Below are 20,358 nucleotides of genomic sequence, written 5' to 3'. Positions count from 1 at the left end.
AAAAATTAATATTATGCAAAAAAAATGCCTGTTTGGATAGGTTTCCACCGGCCCTGCTTTTTCCTGTGGCAAGCTTGTTTTAGACTTCACATTGTTAAAGTTTGAATTTGAAAGGCAAAAGAAAAGCAATATGTTTTGTTTATATTCAGATTCTGAGACCATTCGGCTGCCTTATGAGGAAGGAGAGCTGCTTGAATATTTGGATGCAGAGGAACTACCACCTATTTTGGTTGATCTTTTAGAAAAATCTCAGGTTTGAAAGTTTTGTTTTCAAAAAGAACTTATGTTTTGTACCCAGATAGACCTTGATTTTTTGAATGCTTCACATAGGTGATTCCAACCACAATATGTAAAATACTTGTGCATTTGGAACTAATATTTAATGCCCCAAATAAATATTTTATTGATAATATTGGGGAGAAAGGGATAGAAGAGAGATTGCTACGGTTAAGGCTGCCAAACAACTTCAACTCTGTGTTCTAGCAAAATGTCCTTTGTTCTTTGTTGTCAAGAAATATTTGGCATGGAAATTTATTAAAACTACATTGCCGGCATATGAAAACACTACATTTGAAGCTTGTATTTTAGGTATGTCTAGATATGTAGTAAAGACCACTGGTCTAACAAAATCAGTGATTAGTTTTATTCGTAGTATCACTGAATTTTGAATGATATAAAACAAACCTCTTCTTGGAGGCAAGGGCTGAGGCAGATTGGTAAATATTTGTTTATTTACAAGTTGTTTTTTTGTTTCAACTAGGTTAATATTTTTCATTGTGGATGTGTCATAGCAGAAATACGTGACTATAGGCAGTCTGGTAACATGAAATCTCCAACGTACCAAAGCAAGCACATTCTTTTGCGTCCTACAATGCAGGTAAGAAGTGTTTTAAGTCATTCCTCAGTGTTATGGTAGTTCCTAGACTGGATATGAACTATTACTGAACATATGTTAAGAAATCTTATTATTTAGTTGAAAGCTAATTACCATTATGTCTTCTTCCTCAGACTTTAATTTGTGATGTGCATTCTATAACAAGTGACAACCACAAATGGACACAGGTGGGTTAGCAGTTATTTTAAAACTTTATAGTGATGCAGTAAATACACAATACAATAAAATAAAATTTAAATTATTTATTTGTTTAATAAAATCTGATAAACAAAACTGATTATATTTTTTATTAATTCAAACTGTCAGTGATGTACAGTGGTGCATGGTACACACTCCAGAGAGCTGCCAAATTAACTTGTCAATAGCATCTTCCCACAAGATGCCATAGAAAACAGTAGGATTTGCTAAAAGTTTTGTAGAATCAGACCTTAATTTTTGGTGATGCAGAATGACCGTATTGGAGTTACTCTAACTGATTTACCTTACTTCATTCGTCTTCGACATACAGCCCCAGAACAGCAGTTGGAGTCTAATGGCACAATTGCTCCTCTAGCATCCTTTTACTGTTGTTACTGTTACAGTAAAGAGAATCCTAAGTAACTACAGTTGTACAGTTATAGTTAGTTAAATGCTGAATAGCATGGTGTACTCAATGTGCTTGTTTGTATTTCAGAGCCACAATCATGCTTAAATCCATTTCAAATTGTAATCTAAAGTCCCAGGTAGATCATCTTTATGGCACTGATTGCCAGTCCATCAGTATAAATCTCTGACAGAAAATGGATTTCATTGCCACTAATACTGTGTTTAAATCAAACAAACAAAGAAAACACAAACAAAAAAACAGAACATGCCCCCTACTTTTCAGAAGAATTTCTTTTCCTATTTGGAAACCCCACCCAAAGCTCTGTAACTCATAATAATGGTTAGTGATACTTATATGTTGAATATTTTCTTTTGTTGACTATCCACACACAATTTTTTCAGTTTTCTTTAAGATAATGTGCACATATGCATAGGTATATACCAACTTTACCAGTGTAAAAGTCTTCATATTTTTACATTTATTAATAGCTATGTATATTACAGGAGGACAAACTCCTACTTGAAAGTCAACTTATTTTGGCTACAGCAGAGCCTTTGTGTCTTGATCCTTCAATAGCAGTGACCTGTACTACAAACAGACTCCTGTACAACAAGCAGAAGATGAATACTCGCCCCATGAAACGGTATTTTTCAGTGTGAAGCGTGTTGAGACTTTCTTTGAAATTTTATGAAGTGTTTCAAAGAAAAATATAAGTAAAGCTTTACATGAAAATTTTGCTTCTCATACGTAATATCTAGGAATATGAGGAACAGTCAAGAAATTATATCTTATTTTTAAGTGCTCAATATTGTACTATATTTCGATTAGTAGTAGATACTGTAATATGCTTATTTTTATGTCTCAAAAGACTGTGTATATATATTATTCTCTTAACATAATATGTTATATTGCAGTTTTGATTTTGTCATTTGTTTGCATAATTCAGATGTAAGCTGAGTCAGATGGCAACTCAGTAATGTAAAATATATAAATTGATATGTTGCATATTGGTCTCTGATTTGTTAAAAGCTATGTACAAGTTTAACCCTGAATGAGGAAATCAAGGGAATTATTTATATGCTTGACGTTCGAGCTAAACAGAAGTGTAGGCACATTAGAATCTTAGAAAACTTTTAAGTTATGTGGAATGCACTGTATACAAAACATTGAAATTTTTTCACTTTTGTGCATGGTGGTTCACTTTTTTCCACAAAAGCTTGAAATGGTTCACATTTCTTCTACTAGAAGAGTTGCATTCACTCTGTAGAATAAAAATGTACTAATGGTCTGTCAGAATTACTGAAACATTTAAAACTAGATTTGCATTGAAGTACTATGCTAATGTACAACCAGTGGTAATGTCTAAAAAAGGATAAATAGTGAAATTGATCAAGCTGTCCTTAAAATTAGAGCTTGGTGGTCAACAAACATTCCACTAGAAAAATAGGCAAAGGTGTTAAAAGAATGTCCAGAACAGCATTAATGTGCCGGTGGGTTTGGCATGAGACGAAAAATGGAAGGTAGTTACTGTGTTTATGACTTTATACATAAGCAATACACAGATCTTCTGACAGAACTGAAATCTATGATAATATACAAGTATTTTAAGCTTGGCAGCTTCTCAGTTAGTTACTCATTTTGACGACTTCAATTATGCATTTCAAAAATAACCCCATTCTTAGTGCTGAAACACATGAACAGAATACTAGTATTTTTTAAAAATATGAGATCAAGAGTTTGAATTGTAGTGTAATCCAGAATAGCAATTTTAAATTAATATTTCAAAAGCTGTCTTTTAGTGTCAATGTAAGTAGCATTTCCCTGCATATTTTTGTGTTTGTACACAGGCAGTGGGGAATTTAATTTTGATGGTTTTACAAGCTTATCTGGCATTTTACCATAGGTGCTTCAAAAGGTACTCAAGGTCATCTCTGAACAGACAGCAGGAAGTAGCTCACTATTCAACTCCACCTCAGCTCAGACTACTTGACTACTTACAGAAAAGAAAGGAGAGGAAAGGAGCCCAGCAGTATGACCTCAAAATTTCTAAAGCTGGAAATGTAAGTGTTCTGAGACATAGGTGGGTATAGTTCTAACTATTTATTTAAAACTATTAATACATTAATACTGCTTTTTCATCTTCCAGTGCGTAGATATGTGGAAACAGAACCCTTGCTACTTGACTGCACCTTCTGAAGTAGATGTAAGTCCAGTTGTTACCATTAGCAATTGTATTGAACATTGTATTGTATGAAGAAGTGACTAAAAAGTGTCCAGTATCAAAGAATGACCTTTAAAAAATGGGACTGACTTTAATGTTTAAAATTATTTTTCTGTACTGTAAGGTATAAACACATGCTAAACCACGTTGGAATATATTGCAATTGTAACATGATAGTTTGGATGAGATAAACAGTACAAACAGACCTTTAGTATTGTTCATCTGTGGGTTCAATGAGCACATGTCTATTTGAAGTTGTCTGATAATATAGAAAATAGAAAAAGAAATGAGGTAAGGAAATTATTTAAAAATGAGTTATTTCTCAGCTTTGTAGAAATTTCTCTTTTTTGACACGTTATGATACTATGGGACATAATATTTTCAATAGTTTAATTTTTTTATACAGAGAATTCTAGTTGGGAATTCTTCTGATCACTCTGTGTGTATTCTTCTCTCGGGGACATTCACATTCTTTGTTTCTGGCACTGCCAAAACACATACTACTAGCATACAGAAGAGACTCAGTAGACTAGACAGGATTGTAGCTTTGGATTTAATAGGGCTGGCAAGAGTGCACATTACATGTGAAATGATGCTGTGAGTTTGTACAAACCTTCTTTCTCTTTGTACTTCAACAATATTTTACCTGACCTAATCAGAGCCTTTAGGAGTTACTAGTGTTGTGAAATTTCTTAACCATTCCACATTGCAGGCGGTGATTTCAATCTGTAGTCCTAAGCCATGTTTCACACTTTCGTTAAGTTTAACATAGCAAATATGGTGTAAGAGAATAAACGTAAAGTCCTGAAGGTTCTCCAGTTCACTTTTCCTGAATGCATAACACACAGAGGGGACACTGTACAAAGTATTGAGCTATCCTTAACTGTTTCTTGCACTCACTTTTTAAGACTATCATGTTAGCCACTGTTAAAAACAAGAAGCTGTGCTAGATTGACTTTAACTCTGGCCCAATATGACTATGGTTCGTTCTTTTCTGATATCTCCATTTTCTTTAAGGTGGAAAAATATGCCAAAGTGGAAAAGTCTATCAAGCCTGATGACTCACAACCAACTGTCTGGCCAGCACATGTGAGTAGTTTAGACCTTTGGCCAAACTTCTCTCTCTAGTTAAAATACCTCTCATTTCAACAAAATCAAAGTAATGTGGGAATAATCTTCCCTCCTCCAATTTAATTAATCTTCCGTGTGTTATATAGACACAGAAAGATTACCACAGATACTTGTAACTTCATACGGTGCAGCATGCATGTGATCAGTCTTGTAATTTCCTCAGGTTTTCCCGAAATACAAGGAAAAGCAACTTCAGTCTCCCAAGTAACATGTGCTGTTGCTGTATAGTAAAGAAAGAGTAATAATTTACAGGGAGCAGTACTCTGCTCAACAGATTGCTTTCTTTACTCAGATACTCAAAGACTGATGGAAAGGAACTTCTGTTAAAATCAAAATGTTAAATTTGCAAAGAGATTAAGTAATGTTAAATACCTCTTACAAAAAGCTCTTTCTGCAATGTTTAAGTTGAACCTGAAGATTTTTGGCACAAATTACGTGATTTGATCACGTAGAAGTGATCATTTAATATAGTTAGCCATAAATAAATTCATTAATTCTTTGTAATTTCAGAGGCAAGATACTGTCTTTATTAACAGCATCTATCATGATGTCTTTGTAGTTCATATTAGCAAAAAGTAATAGTTTCCCATAGAACTTAATCTTCATCTCCAACATTTTACTCGGAACATTTTTTTGCATTGTCATAATTTATATAAAACTATTTCTATATATTTTTACCCAGTCTGCCTTTCCATATCTAACATGATTGTTTAGAGTTTGCAATATTTTTGTATTTTTAAGAGATGATAATCTCTTTTTCCTCTCATCCCTTTAGATAACTTCTTCTCAAATCACTTTCATTTTAGATAATGTACTCCTTAGAGTGTTACTTACCTTTCTTACAGAGTATTTCTTGCTGTATTGTATAGAACTGGCATATTTTACTAGCTGTTTCTGTTATTACTTGTTTAAGAGTTATTTGGTTATCTTCTTCTGTCTTTTTAGGAGATAAAAGATGATTATGTGTTTGAATGTGAAGTTGGTAATCAGCTTCAAAAAACAAAACTGACCATTTTTCAGTCTCTTGGCAATCCCTTGTACTATGGTAAAATTCAGACAGTCAAAGGTGATGAGGAAAATGACAGCCTGTTAACTCCATCACAGTAAGTTACATGTTCTTTTAAACTGTACTGTGATCTGATAGATGAAGGAAGACAAACATTACTTACCTTTTTCAGTCATAAAAATACTCCAGAGCTAGAAATCTGATTTAAGAGTTTTGTTTGAGAAATTCAGCTAATGAACCTAAAATTTTTTTAACAAAAAACCCAAACCAAAACAAAATGTGTTCAAGCAACCATCATATCTTAAATGTACTTCTGTGTTAAATCTGCATGTTCTTTTACACTGAAGATATATGGGGGGGGTGGGGGGAACAACAACAAAAAACCCAACCCACTCAAATTGTGGAGACACCATGTGACATTGTTAGCACTATTTTTCAGTTACTCATAATTTTGGTTGTTGTCAAAATTTGCCTGATGCTGTGAAAATGTAAGACTTGATTATATTATGTTTACCTTTATGCAGAGAAATTTAGGCTAAATAAATGATGGAGAAAAACATGAGCTCCTAAGAAGCTTCGCCATTTTGAATTGTTTTGAATCTGCTATTGTTGACTGTGGTTCTACAAAGATTCTCTATTCTTGGCTCTTTTTGTAGCGTGTACCAGATTCTTTGTGTGAAGTAACCTGCGCAGCAGAGTAGACCGTATAAATTTCAGTAAGGCAAGGAGCAGTGAGCCTCAGCAAACTTTAGTTCTGTTAATGACAGTTATTTTTATTGTCTAGTATGTAATTCCTATCTTATTTTTTATTAAAATCTTCTTAATGTTCAGGATGGTTTGTCCCTAGACTGAGCTATTTACTGTTTGTTTCCATACTGTCATGGTTTAACTGCAGCTGGCAACTAAGCACCACACAGCTGCTCGCTCACTCTGCCCCCCTAGTAGGATGGAGGAGAGAATCAGAAGAGTAAAAGTGAGAAAACTCACGGGTTGAGATAAAGACAGTTTAATGAGTAAAGCAAAAGCTGTGCACACAAGCAAAGCAAAACAAGGAATTCATTCACTACTTCCCATCGGCAGGCAGGTGTTCAGCCATCTCCAGGAAGGCAGGGCTCCATCATGCGTAACGGTTACTTGGGAAGACAAACGCCATCGCTCTGAAGGTCTCCCCCTTCCTTCTTCCCCCAGCTTTATATGCTGAGCATGACGTCATATGGTATGGAATATCCTTTTGGTCAGTTGGGGTCAGCTGTCCCGGCTGTGTCCCTTCCCAACTTCTTGTGCACCCCCAGCCTACTCGCTGGTGGGGTGGGGTGAGAAGCAGCAAAGGCCTTGACCCTGTGTAAGCACGCTCAGGAATAACAAAAACATCTCTGTATTATCAACACTGTTTCCAGCACAAATCCAAAACATAGCCCCATACCAGCTACTATGGAGAAAATTAACTCTATCCCAGTCAAAACCAGCACACATACTTAGTACTGATCTTCCTAGAACAGCAGTGCTAGCTTACAGTTGTGTAATAAGACTGGGAATTAAAAGGATTTATAGGTGTTAGATGCCTGCGTTTTTTTTCAAAATCACTGCTCTAGTCCATTATTTTTAAGACATTATGTGTTGAAGTTCATCAAAATTTGGATACTTTCTCATTAGAAAACTATGTCATATGAAGTGAAAGGCACAGAAGACATTTTTGTTGTTCTGCTGTAAAATAAAACACTGATTTTTTTTTTTTTTTTTTGAGCTAGAGAAACAGAGAAAAGGTCTGTAGTGTTTACAGAAAAAAATCACTGACGTAATAAGTTTGCAAGCCATAAGTATTATGCAAAAGAGAAACGTTTATGTAGGAGTTCTGGAAAATCATGAGGAATCAGAATTTGTGTAAGTGAAATCAAACAATGGAAGCTACATGTTTCTTAAAGTATTACAGTAGGGCTGGTTTTGACATACCCACAGGATACTTATGTTCATATTTCAGTGTGAGTGTATTGATATGTTGATTTATAAATAACTTTTATCTTGTACTTCTTACAGTAGCAATTCTGTAGCAGTTATTCACTTCCATTTTTTTGAAAGTATAAAATACAAAAGTTCCATATTCTACCTTTTGCTTTGTAGGTAATTTACTCTTAAAGGAGACCATATTAGACCGTGTGTGTATATTGTATATGTAGTTATGAAGCCAAGTTTGTATTTCAAGTACTAAATAATACCCACTCCATTAAATGGATACAGTATCTCTTGTATTTTCAGCAGGTCTGAAAAAAGAGCAGCATTGACATTCATTCAAAGTTTTGTAATTATAAAAACATGTTCTTTTAGTCCAATTCATGACTGAAAATGTATTATACGTTTTACATTTCAGGTTCCTTATTGGTTCGAAGACTGATGCTGAAAGGTAAATTAATATAGTATGTACAACCATTTGGCTTGATGCAGAATAATGAATTTTGTTCCTTTTAGCCATTATGACTGCTAATGTTATGGTTATGGAAACAGATGCAGAACAGATGAGGAAAATAAGAGGAATTAATCATCATAACAAGAAGTAGGATATAGTGTGCAGTTTCTGTATTTAACAAGCAAGGAAGAATAGAGGAAAGCACATTTGTGAATACAGCTTGTCCACTACCTAAATTTCAAGCATGTTGTTACAGTTATTTGCACAAGTATTCTTGATTACACAGGTAATAATAAAATTCTGAGAGCACTTAGCAGGAATTTCACCTTGACATTTTGTATGGTAAATTAGCAATCATGGCAATTGTTCATTTGAGCTTTAAGTGTAATCTAGGTCTTAGATACATATGTATATGTATATATACAACTTATTTTTGTGTGTTATGCATTACTTGATTCAACTTTCTTAGAGAAGCAAGTAACAAAACAGTTTGCCAGTATATTTTAGTTGTAGAGTGATTAGGAGTAGCAATTCTGGGATAACTGAGGCAGCAAAATAAGTATTTCTTCAAATGTTCATCAGTGTGTATCACATCAGATACCTGTGTTTCTTTGTGCATATGAGCACAAAACCTTTAAAAAGCAATCTCTGTCAAAGCCAGTTGTGTTTTTGTGCCTTCATAGGAGACCTCGTGGTGATGTACATGCCATAGCTCCCCCACGCTCTTATGTGCCTGGCAGGGAGATGAGCCCTTGATTTGGTCAAAAATCAGTAATAATGTTCTTTGTTTTAATAGACAATTTTGATCAAGAAACTCTTTGCTTATATTCTCTCCTGCCTCCTTGTGCTGATAGAGACTTCTGCTGTTTGTGCTGTAAGCTGAATTGGGGGATTGGTTGGCTGAAAACTAAAACAACAATAATACAGGGGTCTAGTTTTAACTGGGATTGATTTCCTGATCATGTTTGCCACTGGGTTGCACAAATCCTTCTATCAGAATAAGCAGTTGGGTTTCAGGGACTAGGACAAGAAGAAACAGTAGAGGAGAAAGGAGGGCAGGACCACCTTTTTGAGTACACGGCATTTTATTACTCCGATTCCACTGTAATTTTAAGGCAGTCTAGAATCTAATTGCTGAAAAAAGTACACTGCAGCCTTTCCTCTGCCGTGTATCTTGGGGCCCTTGCTTATGTCTGCATTAGTCACGTAACAGCATATTGAATCAGTGCTATACCAAAATAAAATGTAGTTCATCACATTTAGGTGTAAGCTAATGGAAATATCCCAGCAGTTTTTCATCGAAGTTCAGTCTGCCAGACTGTAAGTGACAACAGGTCTTCAGCTTCATTTTCAAGTCTGCGAGGTCACTTTGTATTTTCTGTTTGTGTTTGTAAAACAGTATTCCCTCAACTTAGTTCTCTCAGATTAGTAGAGATGTAGTATTGATTTGGTAGAACAGTATTTTAAACTTGTTTGCCTGATGCTATTGATGCTTTAAGTTTCTGGATACATCACTGCTCATTAGTCTCATAGAATAAGCCCCTGCTGTCCTGGTGCTCAAAGAAGTGTGATCACTTTTGCTGTGATAACTGATTCTTGGATGTACATTCAGTATGGAACTCTTAGTTCATCCCTTGCTTTCAGAGTCCTTGTCTGACATAGACCTCAAGTTAAAGGAAGTTTGACTGTTCCACAGGGAGCATACGCGGAGGACATAGCTTTATAAAAGATTCTGGACCCCTGTGAAGGGAATGGGATCCCCATTGACTGACATCCCAAAGAACTGCAGTTGCTTTTGAGAAGGGAACTGTTCTGTCTACTGTTTTGTGTATTCCTCCAAAAGAGTGTTTCTTAAACTTGTTTCTTAAACTGTGTTTTGCATTAGAAAAAAAGACAGTGATTAAAAGAAAAGTTAAAACAGAATAAATCTAAGAAAAGAGCCCAGGAACATAAAGTAGAAAGATATATAGAGTGATAGATATGTTTTATATAGGTGCATCTCTATTTTATATAGCTACATAGTTACATAATATATACTTATGTATAAACTAGATAATACCTGATTACGTAACATATACAATTATGTGTTTACATATATGCACCTACTTTAGAAGTTCAAAGTTGTTAATCTTTTTATGTCCTCATTGTTTGTTTCAGAGTGGTGAACCAGTATCAGGAGTTAGTACAAAATGAAGCTAAATGTCCTGTGAAAATGTTTCATAATTCGGGTGGATCGGTCAATCTTAGTCATCTTTCTCCAGGGAAGGAAATGGAAGTGAGTTTGAGCCATACATTTCTTTTATTTGCACTTGATTATTGAATTACTAGAATAATTTTTGCTATCCACATTTAAAAGTAAAAGAACTTAAAAATGTCATTCTGAATGAATTTTTAAATGCTTTATTGTCATAGTCATTCAATGTGAGTATATAGGAAAAGTTAGAGGAAAGCACTTTTGTTTTCATTGTTCAAATGTTGTGTCTTTTAGCCATGGTTTGTTGGGGGTTTTTTTGCCATGTATAGTATAGTTAGCTCCAAGGTTTTGTTGTAGCGTTTTCCCCTGTTCAGATGAACCTTCCACAGAGCAGTATAGTAAAATGCAGCTATGTGTTTTATTTTACAGGGTGGTAAACATAGAAGCAGACGTAGTAGCTGAACTTCTTTTCTTTTACCTTTAGATATTATTAAAATCATTTTCCTTTGAAGAGAAAACTTAAAAAAAATCCACAAACACCAAAAACTTTAAAGTGCATATGTTTGCATGCACATATCCAGTAGAAATTCCTGCATTCCCAAATTCTCATGTCTTTTGGCATTGCCTTGTGTTTTACTTGCTGCTTCTGGCTTTCTTCGTCAGGTTCAGTACCCTAGTGATGAGCTGTATTTAGGCTCCAACTAGTAAATGAATTTTGTATCTGTTGGGCTATTTCCTTTGCTACATCTTTCCCCTAAATACCTACTTTTAAGCTGCAACAATGTTGCTCTGAAAGAGGTAGTTCTTGGTGTCGGCCAAAAGAACAGCATGCAGAGGCCAGCAGTTGCAGAAAGGAATATGAATGTTTCTGTATGTGTGTATACACATACAGACATATGCATGTATGTGTGTGTATATATGTATGTGTGTGTATATATATTAAAATCATAGAATAACTTAGGGTGGGAGGGTACTTCTGGAAGTCATCTTGTCTGGCTGTCCAAGCCCCCACCGAAAGCTGGACCAAAGTTACTCAGCTTACTGTATTTAATGATCTAGTCCCCTTTTGAATGGGGCATTAGTCTCTATTTTCAGAATGAAGAAAGCAGATTTTAATAGTAGAAGAGAAAGATAGTTCTCAGAATTTTTCTCAAAAGATTCTTTTTTTATAAGCAAGCAATTAGAAACATGTAAAGGGAGTGTCTCTCGTTACTGAGAATCAGTGGAAGCTATCAAAGCTTCAACCAAAAAGGTTGATTCTGCACAATGCTGAATGCTCTGATTTGTTAGCCCATGCACATCTAATTTAGGCTCCAGCATTGAAATATTCCATTCACTATACTGACAGCCCCACTTTTTAGTTTCAGCAGTTTGTGGACTGTATGCTTGTTTAGATGTTACTTTCATTTATGGGATACCTGCTTTATAGGTAAAAATATGTAGACTATAACTGTAAATGTGTTTCACTGTTGAGTCTTTTGGCGGCGTCAGCTATTGGGATTACGGATTTAGGGTCTGTTGTGAGTGACTGAGAACTATAGACTTGATTAGCTGAAGTTAATTTATGTTCAACCAACCTGATAAGTAGGTTATAAGAACAAACAAAAAGGGAGCACCTTTCCTCTAAAAAGATTAGTGAAGTTCTGATCCCACTGAAGTCAGTGGGAAAATGCGTATTGATTTCTGCACATTCAGGATTTTCCTGAATGTGTTTAAATTCCTACTCCCAGAATGAGGAAATCTGATCCTGTTCTCTCAATCCATCTTGGTTGGAAATGGCAGATATATACAGATAGCAAATGAATGAAATGATGTAATTCTTCAAGTAAGACCAAATTGTCCTTTTATTTAAAGTGCATCTGTCACTCTTGCATTTGTGATAATTACTAAGAAGGATTTCAGAATTGCGGAGAAAAGTGAAACTTCTTTTTTTTTTAATTATTGTTTTGCTTGGTTTAAATTTTACCAGCACTTTCAAGCTGCTTCTTGATGGTAAGCATTTTATCTAAAGAGACTAGTCATAGGTTATATTTTTAAAATAAATAAAAATCTGAAATGTTTGAAGGGAATTTTGTCATGGTTTTGAGAAATCTAATACAAATTAATTGATTTGTCTTTTCTGTCAAATATGTGGAAGCTCACATTATTGCTGTGGTAGTGTTAATTTCTCTTTCCTCCTAGCAGCCAGAAAGTATATCAGGCTCTGTTCAGTCTTCAGTATTGGGGAAAGGTGTAAAACACCGACCTCCTCCCATCAAATTACCTTCAAGTTCAGGAAGTAGCTCTTCAGGTAATTATTATTGACTCGGGCGTCTCCATTTTTATGTGTTCTGCCTATTGGAAAATGACATGATATGCCTTTAGTAAAGATTTAATTAAAAAAAAAAAAATCAGTATCTTATCTGTGAAAAGAGCATCATTTTTTTGATTTCTGATTATATTGTTCACAAAATTGTATCCTAACAAATATTTGAGTTAAAATGTACTCACAGAACAATAATGTATTTTAATTATGCTGTTTCAGGTAATATTTTTAGTCCACAACAGTCAAGTGGTCATCTAAAATCCCCAACTCCTCCTCCTCCTCCTCCTTCTAAGCCTCCTGGTCTTTCTCGGAAACAATCTATGGATCTTAATCAAGTTAGCATGCTCTCTCCAGCTGCCATGTCTCCTGCAAGCTCTTCACAAAGTGAGTCACGACCTAAATTCTCCATTAAATCTTAGGCTTTTGCATAAGTGCTTCCTGAGATAAACCTCTTAACCTGTGGAATGATGAAACTTAAGTGTACAGTGTACCCTAAATTGTATAAGTTGTGCAGCTTTAGGCAGGTCTCTTGTTCACTGTATGTATTTTATGTTTATTGTAACTGTGTTTGTTTTTTCTGTATATATGTATGCACCCTCTGTGTATACGTTTTAATACATTTTATGCAATTAGTATGATCTCCTCATTTATGAAAGGCTGGTAGATGATGTGATGAGATAAAATTCCAAAGTGTAGATTTTTTTCCTCCAGTGTAAAAACAGTATGTTAGATCAGTTTGCCTTTACATAATTTAAGCATCTGGTTTTTTAAATGTTATAGGAGCTGGTGCAGTTGTATCTCTATGTATGTATATAATCTGATCAGTCCCAAGGTGGTGATACAATAAACGATAAGATGAATTTTTTAAAACACTCCTACACTGTTTTACAAATCATTGCTGATTGCAAGTGTGGTGGTGATGCTGATGATGATAGCACCGTATTCTCAGGTGTTAAAATGTCAATTCCAATAAGTGACATCCTATTTTAAGTATTTTCATTAACACTGACAGGATCATTGTAATCATAGCTATAGATCATAAACATTTTTTAAAATATGTATGCGTCTTGAGACATTTTGTGAACAGATTTGTACAAAGAGAAATCATAGCTGCAGTTTTTCAGGTTTTTTATGAATAATTGTATACTGCACGTTCCAGTATCCTGCACAGTATTATAATATGCTTTTTGCATTAAATAATTTAAAATCTGGATAGCTCAAGAAGTGTAACTTTTCCGCCTTCTTGTTTTGCACAAAGAAAAAAGAAAACTTACAAGTTTTCTTCTAACATACTCTGTTTTTATGTTAGTGCTACAAATTGTGTAAATCTGCTGCATACAGTTGTTAAGGCTCTGGTCACAACAGCTGGACATTCACATTTATTTCCTTTCTTTCTGCAGGACATGAAAGCTAAAAAAAAAAAAAGAAACCACCTCAAACTTTTTGGGGCTTTTGTTGTGTTCTTCTGTTGATAAACTGTGCTTACTGCATCCACAACAAATATAGCTATACATGCTACATTTAAGCAGAAGGAATTACACAGTAACTTTTAAAGATGCAGTATTATCCTCTGGTTCTTAAATATTAAAAAATTATTTTTATTTGATCAAAATTTGGCAAATGGGAGTTTACCTATCTGATGAAATTTAGATCAAACCCATGATTATTGAAATAGTATATGTTCTTTGTTGAATCTGTTGTTTTCCATGATATGTTTTTAACACGATGCTATTGTGCAGGCAGTGCATATAGACTATATGTTTAACATTTTAGGGCAAAAACATTAATTAGGTTAAAATGGTTACTAAGAAATTGTTTTGTTTTAAGTATTTCTGAATGGAGTTATGACTTAATGTACGATAAATTATGGAAGGACTTAATGGAGGATACAAATCGGTGTATGGCTTAAGGAATTAAGCATGGAGAATGGGTTTTCTGTGTGATTATACTGCATCCTTAACAATGAGTGCGTGCTGCAACACTCGTGTCATGTAGAAATTAACACTTGCAGTCTAAAAAATGGAACAAATTGTCAGTGCTAAATAAGATTCCATTAACCTTATTATACAAAAAGGACTGGCCTTTTATAACAAACTAGCACTTTTTATTTTTCTCAATGAGCAGGGTCTGGAACTCCTAAACCATCTACTCCTACTCCAACCAACACCCCTTCATCGACCCCACACCCTCCTGATGCTCAGAGCTCAACTCCTATTACCCCTTCTGCCACCCCTACTCCCCAAGATTCAGGCTTCACCCCTCAGCCCACTTTGTTAACCCCGTTTGCTCAGCAGCAAATGTCTCTGAGCCAGGCACTGCCTGTAATGACCATTCCTCTTTCCACCATGGTAACATCCATTACTACAGGAACAACCTCCACCCAGGTCATGGCAAACCCTGCAGGACTTAACTTCATCAATGTAGTGGGCTCTGTGTGGTAAGTTTTTTGTTATGATGGTTTCTTAATTTGCCCTGGGTGGGTTGGTTGTTGGGGCAGTGGGGTGAGGAGGGTGGGAGTGATACAGGACTGTCCAGCATCCATTAGGATAGATATTTTTCAGGATCTGCATTACAAAAAGATCATTCACTTTGTAATTATAAAGTGAAGAGCCACTAGAAACTACTTGTATTTCTCAAATATAAGGCATCTACTATCAGAATATTGAAAAGGTCTGTTAAAAAAGACCTTTATTGCTTTCAGCTTTTTGGATGCATATAGTTTAATTTCATAAGGCTTAGCCTCAATTTAAGTGGCTTCTGAGGTTTTGCTCTTTAAGTTTAAAAACTTATATTAATCAGAGAGGAGGTGGAATATCAAATGCAGACCACTCTAAATGAAAAATGGAAAAAGATTTGATATTAAAGTGCCTATGAATGGAAGGTGGTATGTGAAATACAAGAAAACAAGAAATCTGTTTTCTAACAATTTAATCAAACATTGAGGTTAAACATTCTTTGATCCTTAAAACTCATTTTGTGGTTTAAAAAAAAATAAATGCTGCTGTCAAGAATAGATTGTATGGTATAACATGAATTGCTTTTTAGACTAAATGAAATTTTGTGATCAATATAAGATGGTCAGTGTAAGACACAGTATGCTTCAATGCAAGTATCAGACACTTGACTTACTCATCCAAGGTGTTCAGCAGTTGATCACTGTTGATTGATTAATTAGAGATCTTTTTTTTATAGTGCAAAAAAAACCCCATAAGCCTGTTCCTTAACTCTTTGTTATGATAGTACAACCATTTTGAAGACTGTTGATCTTTCAGTATTTCTAGAATAAAAGAACCACTTGTGTTTTATTTTCCATAGATTATACCAAAGAAAAAAACTGTATATGCTGAGAATATAGATTTACATATTTGTTATGCCCTAGGCATAACGATTTTTTAAGCTGCCTTGATGCTTTGTCCATAATCCCATTTACAGCAAACAACTGATTTACTTGTCATGAGACAGAGGGCGAAAATTGAGTTACTCAGATTTCCTTGTACCACTTGGGTTTGATGTGTTGTCTTTCCTCTTCTACAGTGGAGCACAGACATTGATGAGTGGTTCAAACCCTATGTTGGGGTGCAACACTGGTGCCATAGCCCCTGCAGGTATAAATCTGAGTGGCATTTTACCATCAGGAGGTCTGGTACCAAGTGCGCTGCCCGCTGCAATGCAGTCTGCCTCTCAAGCAGGTTAGTGTGAATAAATTGAAAAGCCACCCTTCAGACAGGGACAGTGTGATAGGCCACTGTGTGAACAGGTTGTGTATTTGATGGCTGGAGCTTGGGAACAACATAAGTATTTTTGCATTCAAAGTGTAGGCTATGTTTGTTTGAAATTGATTTTTTGAGGAGCTAGACTGGGGAAACATACTCTAAACCTGGATTGTTTGGTATGCTCAGTAGGAAGCTTGAGATAAACTCCAAATTCGAATGCAACTGTGATAATGATTACTGCCAGAAAAAAGGCATGACTGAACTTAGAGGCCTCTTCTTTTAAATGTGCACGGCATTTTATTCTGTCACTGGTACTGCTTTATTCTAGTAGGACAATTAATTGGATCCTTATTGCCTTCAAATATGACTATATAAATCTGTATGTCTCAATATTCATTAAAGCAGGATTTAAATTCTTAGTTTATTTTTTCTGAACATACAATAAATAAAAAAACCCCTGATGTATGATTATGGAATCAGAATGATAGAAGAGACTTCAAGATATCCATCCCTTATGCTGAGACAGAGTCAAATCTGTCTGAACCATACTGAACCAATGTTTATCAAACTGTCTTTAAATAGCTTCACTAAAGAAGATTCCCATCTTCCTTGGTAGCTGTTTGGAGTAGTTCATTATCCGTACAAAATGTTTCCTTCTAATTATAATGCATCTCCATAATTGCGAATTAAATTTTTTTTCTCCTATTCCTTGCAGACATGAAAAATAGTCGTTCACCCTTTCTCTTTACCTTCCAAGTATCAAACATGCTGTCATGTCCCACATTTGTCTTCTCTTTCCGATAGGTCGTATTTTTCAAACCTTTCATAATCCTGTCACTCTCTTCTAGACTGTCCAATTTGCTTACATCCTTCTTAAAATGTGATAACCAAAACTGGACACAAGCCTGAGCTTGGCTGACTTACCACTGTGGAGCACAGCAGAATAAATGCATCTCATCTCTTTCACAACATTCCTGTTAACATTTCCCCAAATGAGGTCTGCCTATTTTTTTATCTGTATTTTTTGCAGCAGCATTACATTAACATAAGAATGGCTTTACTGGTTTAGGCCAAAAATCCATCCAGCTTATATTCTGTCTCTGACAGTCGCCATTAGAGGATACTTAGGAGGGAGTTTAAGATGAGGCAAAAGCATGAAGTGAAACATCCCTTGTATACAACTGTACCTCTTCTGGCAATCTACAGCTTTGAGACGTTCTCAGCTGAAGACTATCCACATGGATCTTTGTGCTTAATATCCCATGCTAGACTTCTAGTCTGTGGATTTATCTAATTGGTTTTTGAACCCATTTATATTTTTGGAATCTATGGCATCTTGTGACAGTGAGTTTTATAAATGTAAACTGTGTGAAGAGGTTCTTTTGTGTGTTCTGTAGTTTGTGATATGGATGATTTGGATATGTTTGTGAGTTACTGTAACTTCCCATGTCCTTTCTTGCTGTATAGACACAAAGCTAGTTACAACTTTGTACTTGTTCATTTGTCTTTTTTTAATTCAATGTTACTGAATTTTGGACCCTTTCTTCAGTTCACTAGGATCGCTTTTAATTCTAAGTCTGTCCTTTCAAGCACTATCAACCTTTACCAGTTCAGCATCACAGATTTTTACATGCTTCACTGTTGGCCACAGAACAGATGGGAGTAGTGAGCTGAGCTAGGTCCGTGGAAGACCTCTGGGGGTTCTGTCTGACAGCCGCTGTTTTACTGGAGCATTTGTATCAGTTCTATACCCACCTCATAGCTTACTACATGTACATCTTTTTTTAGCGTAGCTTTGAAGAGTGCCATGTGGAATAATGCCAAAAGCTCTAGAAGTCAGATACGTCTTGCCAGAAGCCCTTGGGGGGGTGGGCAGTTGCTACGATTTTGGGTGGGATTATTTTCTGTTAATGATTGAGAAACTGAGAGCCTGTTACTTCATTGAGCCCTTGGACATTTCTGGATTTACTGTACAAAGAGTAAAACTTCTTAAAGCCAGAAGCCGACTCACTGAAAAATAACTGCTATGATATTCTCCACATTCACCTTTGTGTAAATGCATTAACAGGTTATAGGTTAACAGGGTACAGTGTTTAGTAGTGATACAGATTTCCTTCTGTTTAGTCAGCTCTAACTTTGAATCTGGATAACTATGGACTTATCAACATTATGGAAAATTCAGCATTGTATTAAATATAAAATATACACTTGACAGTTTTCCAACTTCCAAATGTTTAGAAATAATCCCAGTGGAAAGGTGTATTAATTGCAATACACATATATAATTAAGTAAAGACTTCCTACTAATAAAAAGATGTTTCCTTTAACAGGCAGCCCCTTTGGTTTGAAAAATGCATCAAATCTTCGGCCCTTAAATCTTCTACAGGTAATTGATATACTTGGACACCATAATAATGATAATTTCTTATATTTCTTTAGATACATGTTTAGTGCTGCTTTACTGTATTGCCCCCCACAGATCTTTGAAGCCAGTTGATCAGACAAACCATTTACTGCAAATTTTAATTGCTTATTTTAAATGCTTAGAATAAGAGAAGAAGCTACTTCCATAAAGATACCAGGTGGAAATGGTATTCCTAGCTCACATCAAAGCAGCTAGTTCTCAGTAACAATCTAAAAATGCTGACATTTGAATTCAAGAGATTAATCCTAAAATACAGTCTTCTATTTTCAGGATTTGCGTAAGCTTTTTTTGCAAATCATTCTTTAAACTGACATTACAATTATTTTAAAAGTACAAAACAGTGCAGTAGAATCACTCAGGGGTTACATGTATAATGCCTAAAAGCTGAGCTCAACTTGCACAGGTAGATGCAGTAATAGCTTTAAAGAGCTTCTGGTAATGGAAATAGAAGTTCATGTAAGATAGGGAGTTTAGAAGGTCTGTAAATGTTTTCTTTCCACTAAGCATACATACAAATACAAACATGAGCAAAAGTTGCTTATTATGTCAGAGCTCCGTTTAAAAGCAGAACAGGGAGTGTTTGTGGAACCAGGTGGAGTTCCTGAATCTTTAAGTCAGCTGCAAGTTACAAGTGCAGAATTGCAGCTTCAGTGTTCACAAATGTTGCACCATGCTTCAAAAAATTAATACCGGTAAAAGATCAACTGTAGCTTTGCTACTTCCTCCTCCCACTGCTGTACACGCTCCAGAAACATGGAAAAGGGCAGGCACATGAGACAGTTATGCCACAGTAGAGCTCTTCTATAAAATTAAATGCTTGTATTTGTGTGTTTCCACATTGAAGTACATCCTTTCAAGCTACCTCTGCCACTCATATAAGCCAAGAATAATTGGGCTGAAATTAGTGCAATTAAAGTTGGGGTAAGGGAGAGGAATCAAGATGGTTTCACATTAGCATTTTTCTGCATCAGACCTTGCAGCTTGTTGATCGGAAGCATCTATTAAAATTCAGTGGAATATTCTGAAAGTGAAAATAATATACAGTGCTTTTGAAGACTAGCCTTTACATTTCCAGTATCAGTACAATCTCTACTATTTTAATTAGAATAATAAAAATGTATTTTCCTGTGGAAATATCTTGCTATAATTTAATGCAGGTTTGTTTTCTGAGCATAAGGCTTTTTCACAACAGCAATTTTAAACTGATTCATTTTAAAGGATTTAAAAGACCGAAAACAAACCTCCAAGGAGTACGTCATTATCAATGTCATGTTCATCCTAGGACAGTGGGGAAACTCAGCAGTTTGATTGAATTATGCCTTTTGTTTTTAATCCTCAACAGCTTCCAGGTGGTTCACTTATTTTTAACCCACTCCAGCAGCAGCAGCAGCTGTCACAGTTTTCTCCACAGCAACAATCTCAGCAGCCTACAACCTGTAGTCCTCAGCAACAGGGAGAACAGGTGTGTGCTAACAGCCCTC

At 35.4% G+C, this 20,358-nt stretch overlaps 1 protein-coding gene across 7 annotated transcripts in view; it reads left to right on the top strand.

The window, feature by feature from the left end:
- SUPT20H (SPT20 homolog, SAGA complex component) overlaps positions 1 to 20,358 on the top strand; it is a 35,736-nt gene that overhangs the window by 11,040 nt on the left and 4,338 nt on the right. For 3 of the 7 annotated variants that reach the window (XM_050915251.1, XM_050915248.1, XM_050915245.1), the window contains exons 6-21: positions 150 to 253; positions 761 to 877; positions 1,009 to 1,062; positions 1,985 to 2,124; positions 3,385 to 3,541; positions 3,628 to 3,684; positions 4,720 to 4,791; positions 5,779 to 5,936; positions 8,205 to 8,237; positions 10,398 to 10,515; positions 12,619 to 12,724; positions 12,959 to 13,123; positions 14,864 to 15,176; positions 16,274 to 16,428; positions 18,783 to 18,838; positions 20,220 to 20,339. In XM_050915251.1, the coding sequence (XP_050771208.1) occupies positions 150 to 253; positions 761 to 877; positions 1,009 to 1,062; positions 1,985 to 2,124; positions 3,385 to 3,541; positions 3,628 to 3,684; positions 4,720 to 4,791; positions 5,779 to 5,936; positions 8,205 to 8,237; positions 10,398 to 10,515; positions 12,619 to 12,724; positions 12,959 to 13,123; positions 14,864 to 15,176; positions 16,274 to 16,428; positions 18,783 to 18,838; positions 20,220 to 20,339 (1,925 nt within the window). Of the gene's footprint in view, positions 1 to 149; positions 254 to 760; positions 878 to 1,008; positions 1,063 to 1,984; positions 2,125 to 3,384; positions 3,542 to 3,627; positions 3,685 to 4,719; positions 4,792 to 5,778; positions 5,937 to 8,204; positions 8,238 to 10,397; positions 10,516 to 12,615; positions 12,725 to 12,958; positions 13,124 to 14,863; positions 15,177 to 16,273; positions 16,429 to 18,782; positions 18,839 to 20,219; positions 20,340 to 20,358 lie in introns of all 7 variants that reach the window. The other 4 variants (XM_050915246.1, XM_050915247.1, XM_050915244.1 and 1 more) reach the window with 2 other exon arrangements.

This window comes from Gymnogyps californianus, chromosome 1 (assembly GCF_018139145.2).
Source record: "Gymnogyps californianus isolate 813 chromosome 1, ASM1813914v2, whole genome shotgun sequence".
In the NCBI taxonomy this organism is placed as follows: Eukaryota; Metazoa; Chordata; class Aves; order Accipitriformes; family Cathartidae; genus Gymnogyps; species Gymnogyps californianus.
This window is presented reverse-complemented; position numbering and strand designations above follow the sequence as displayed.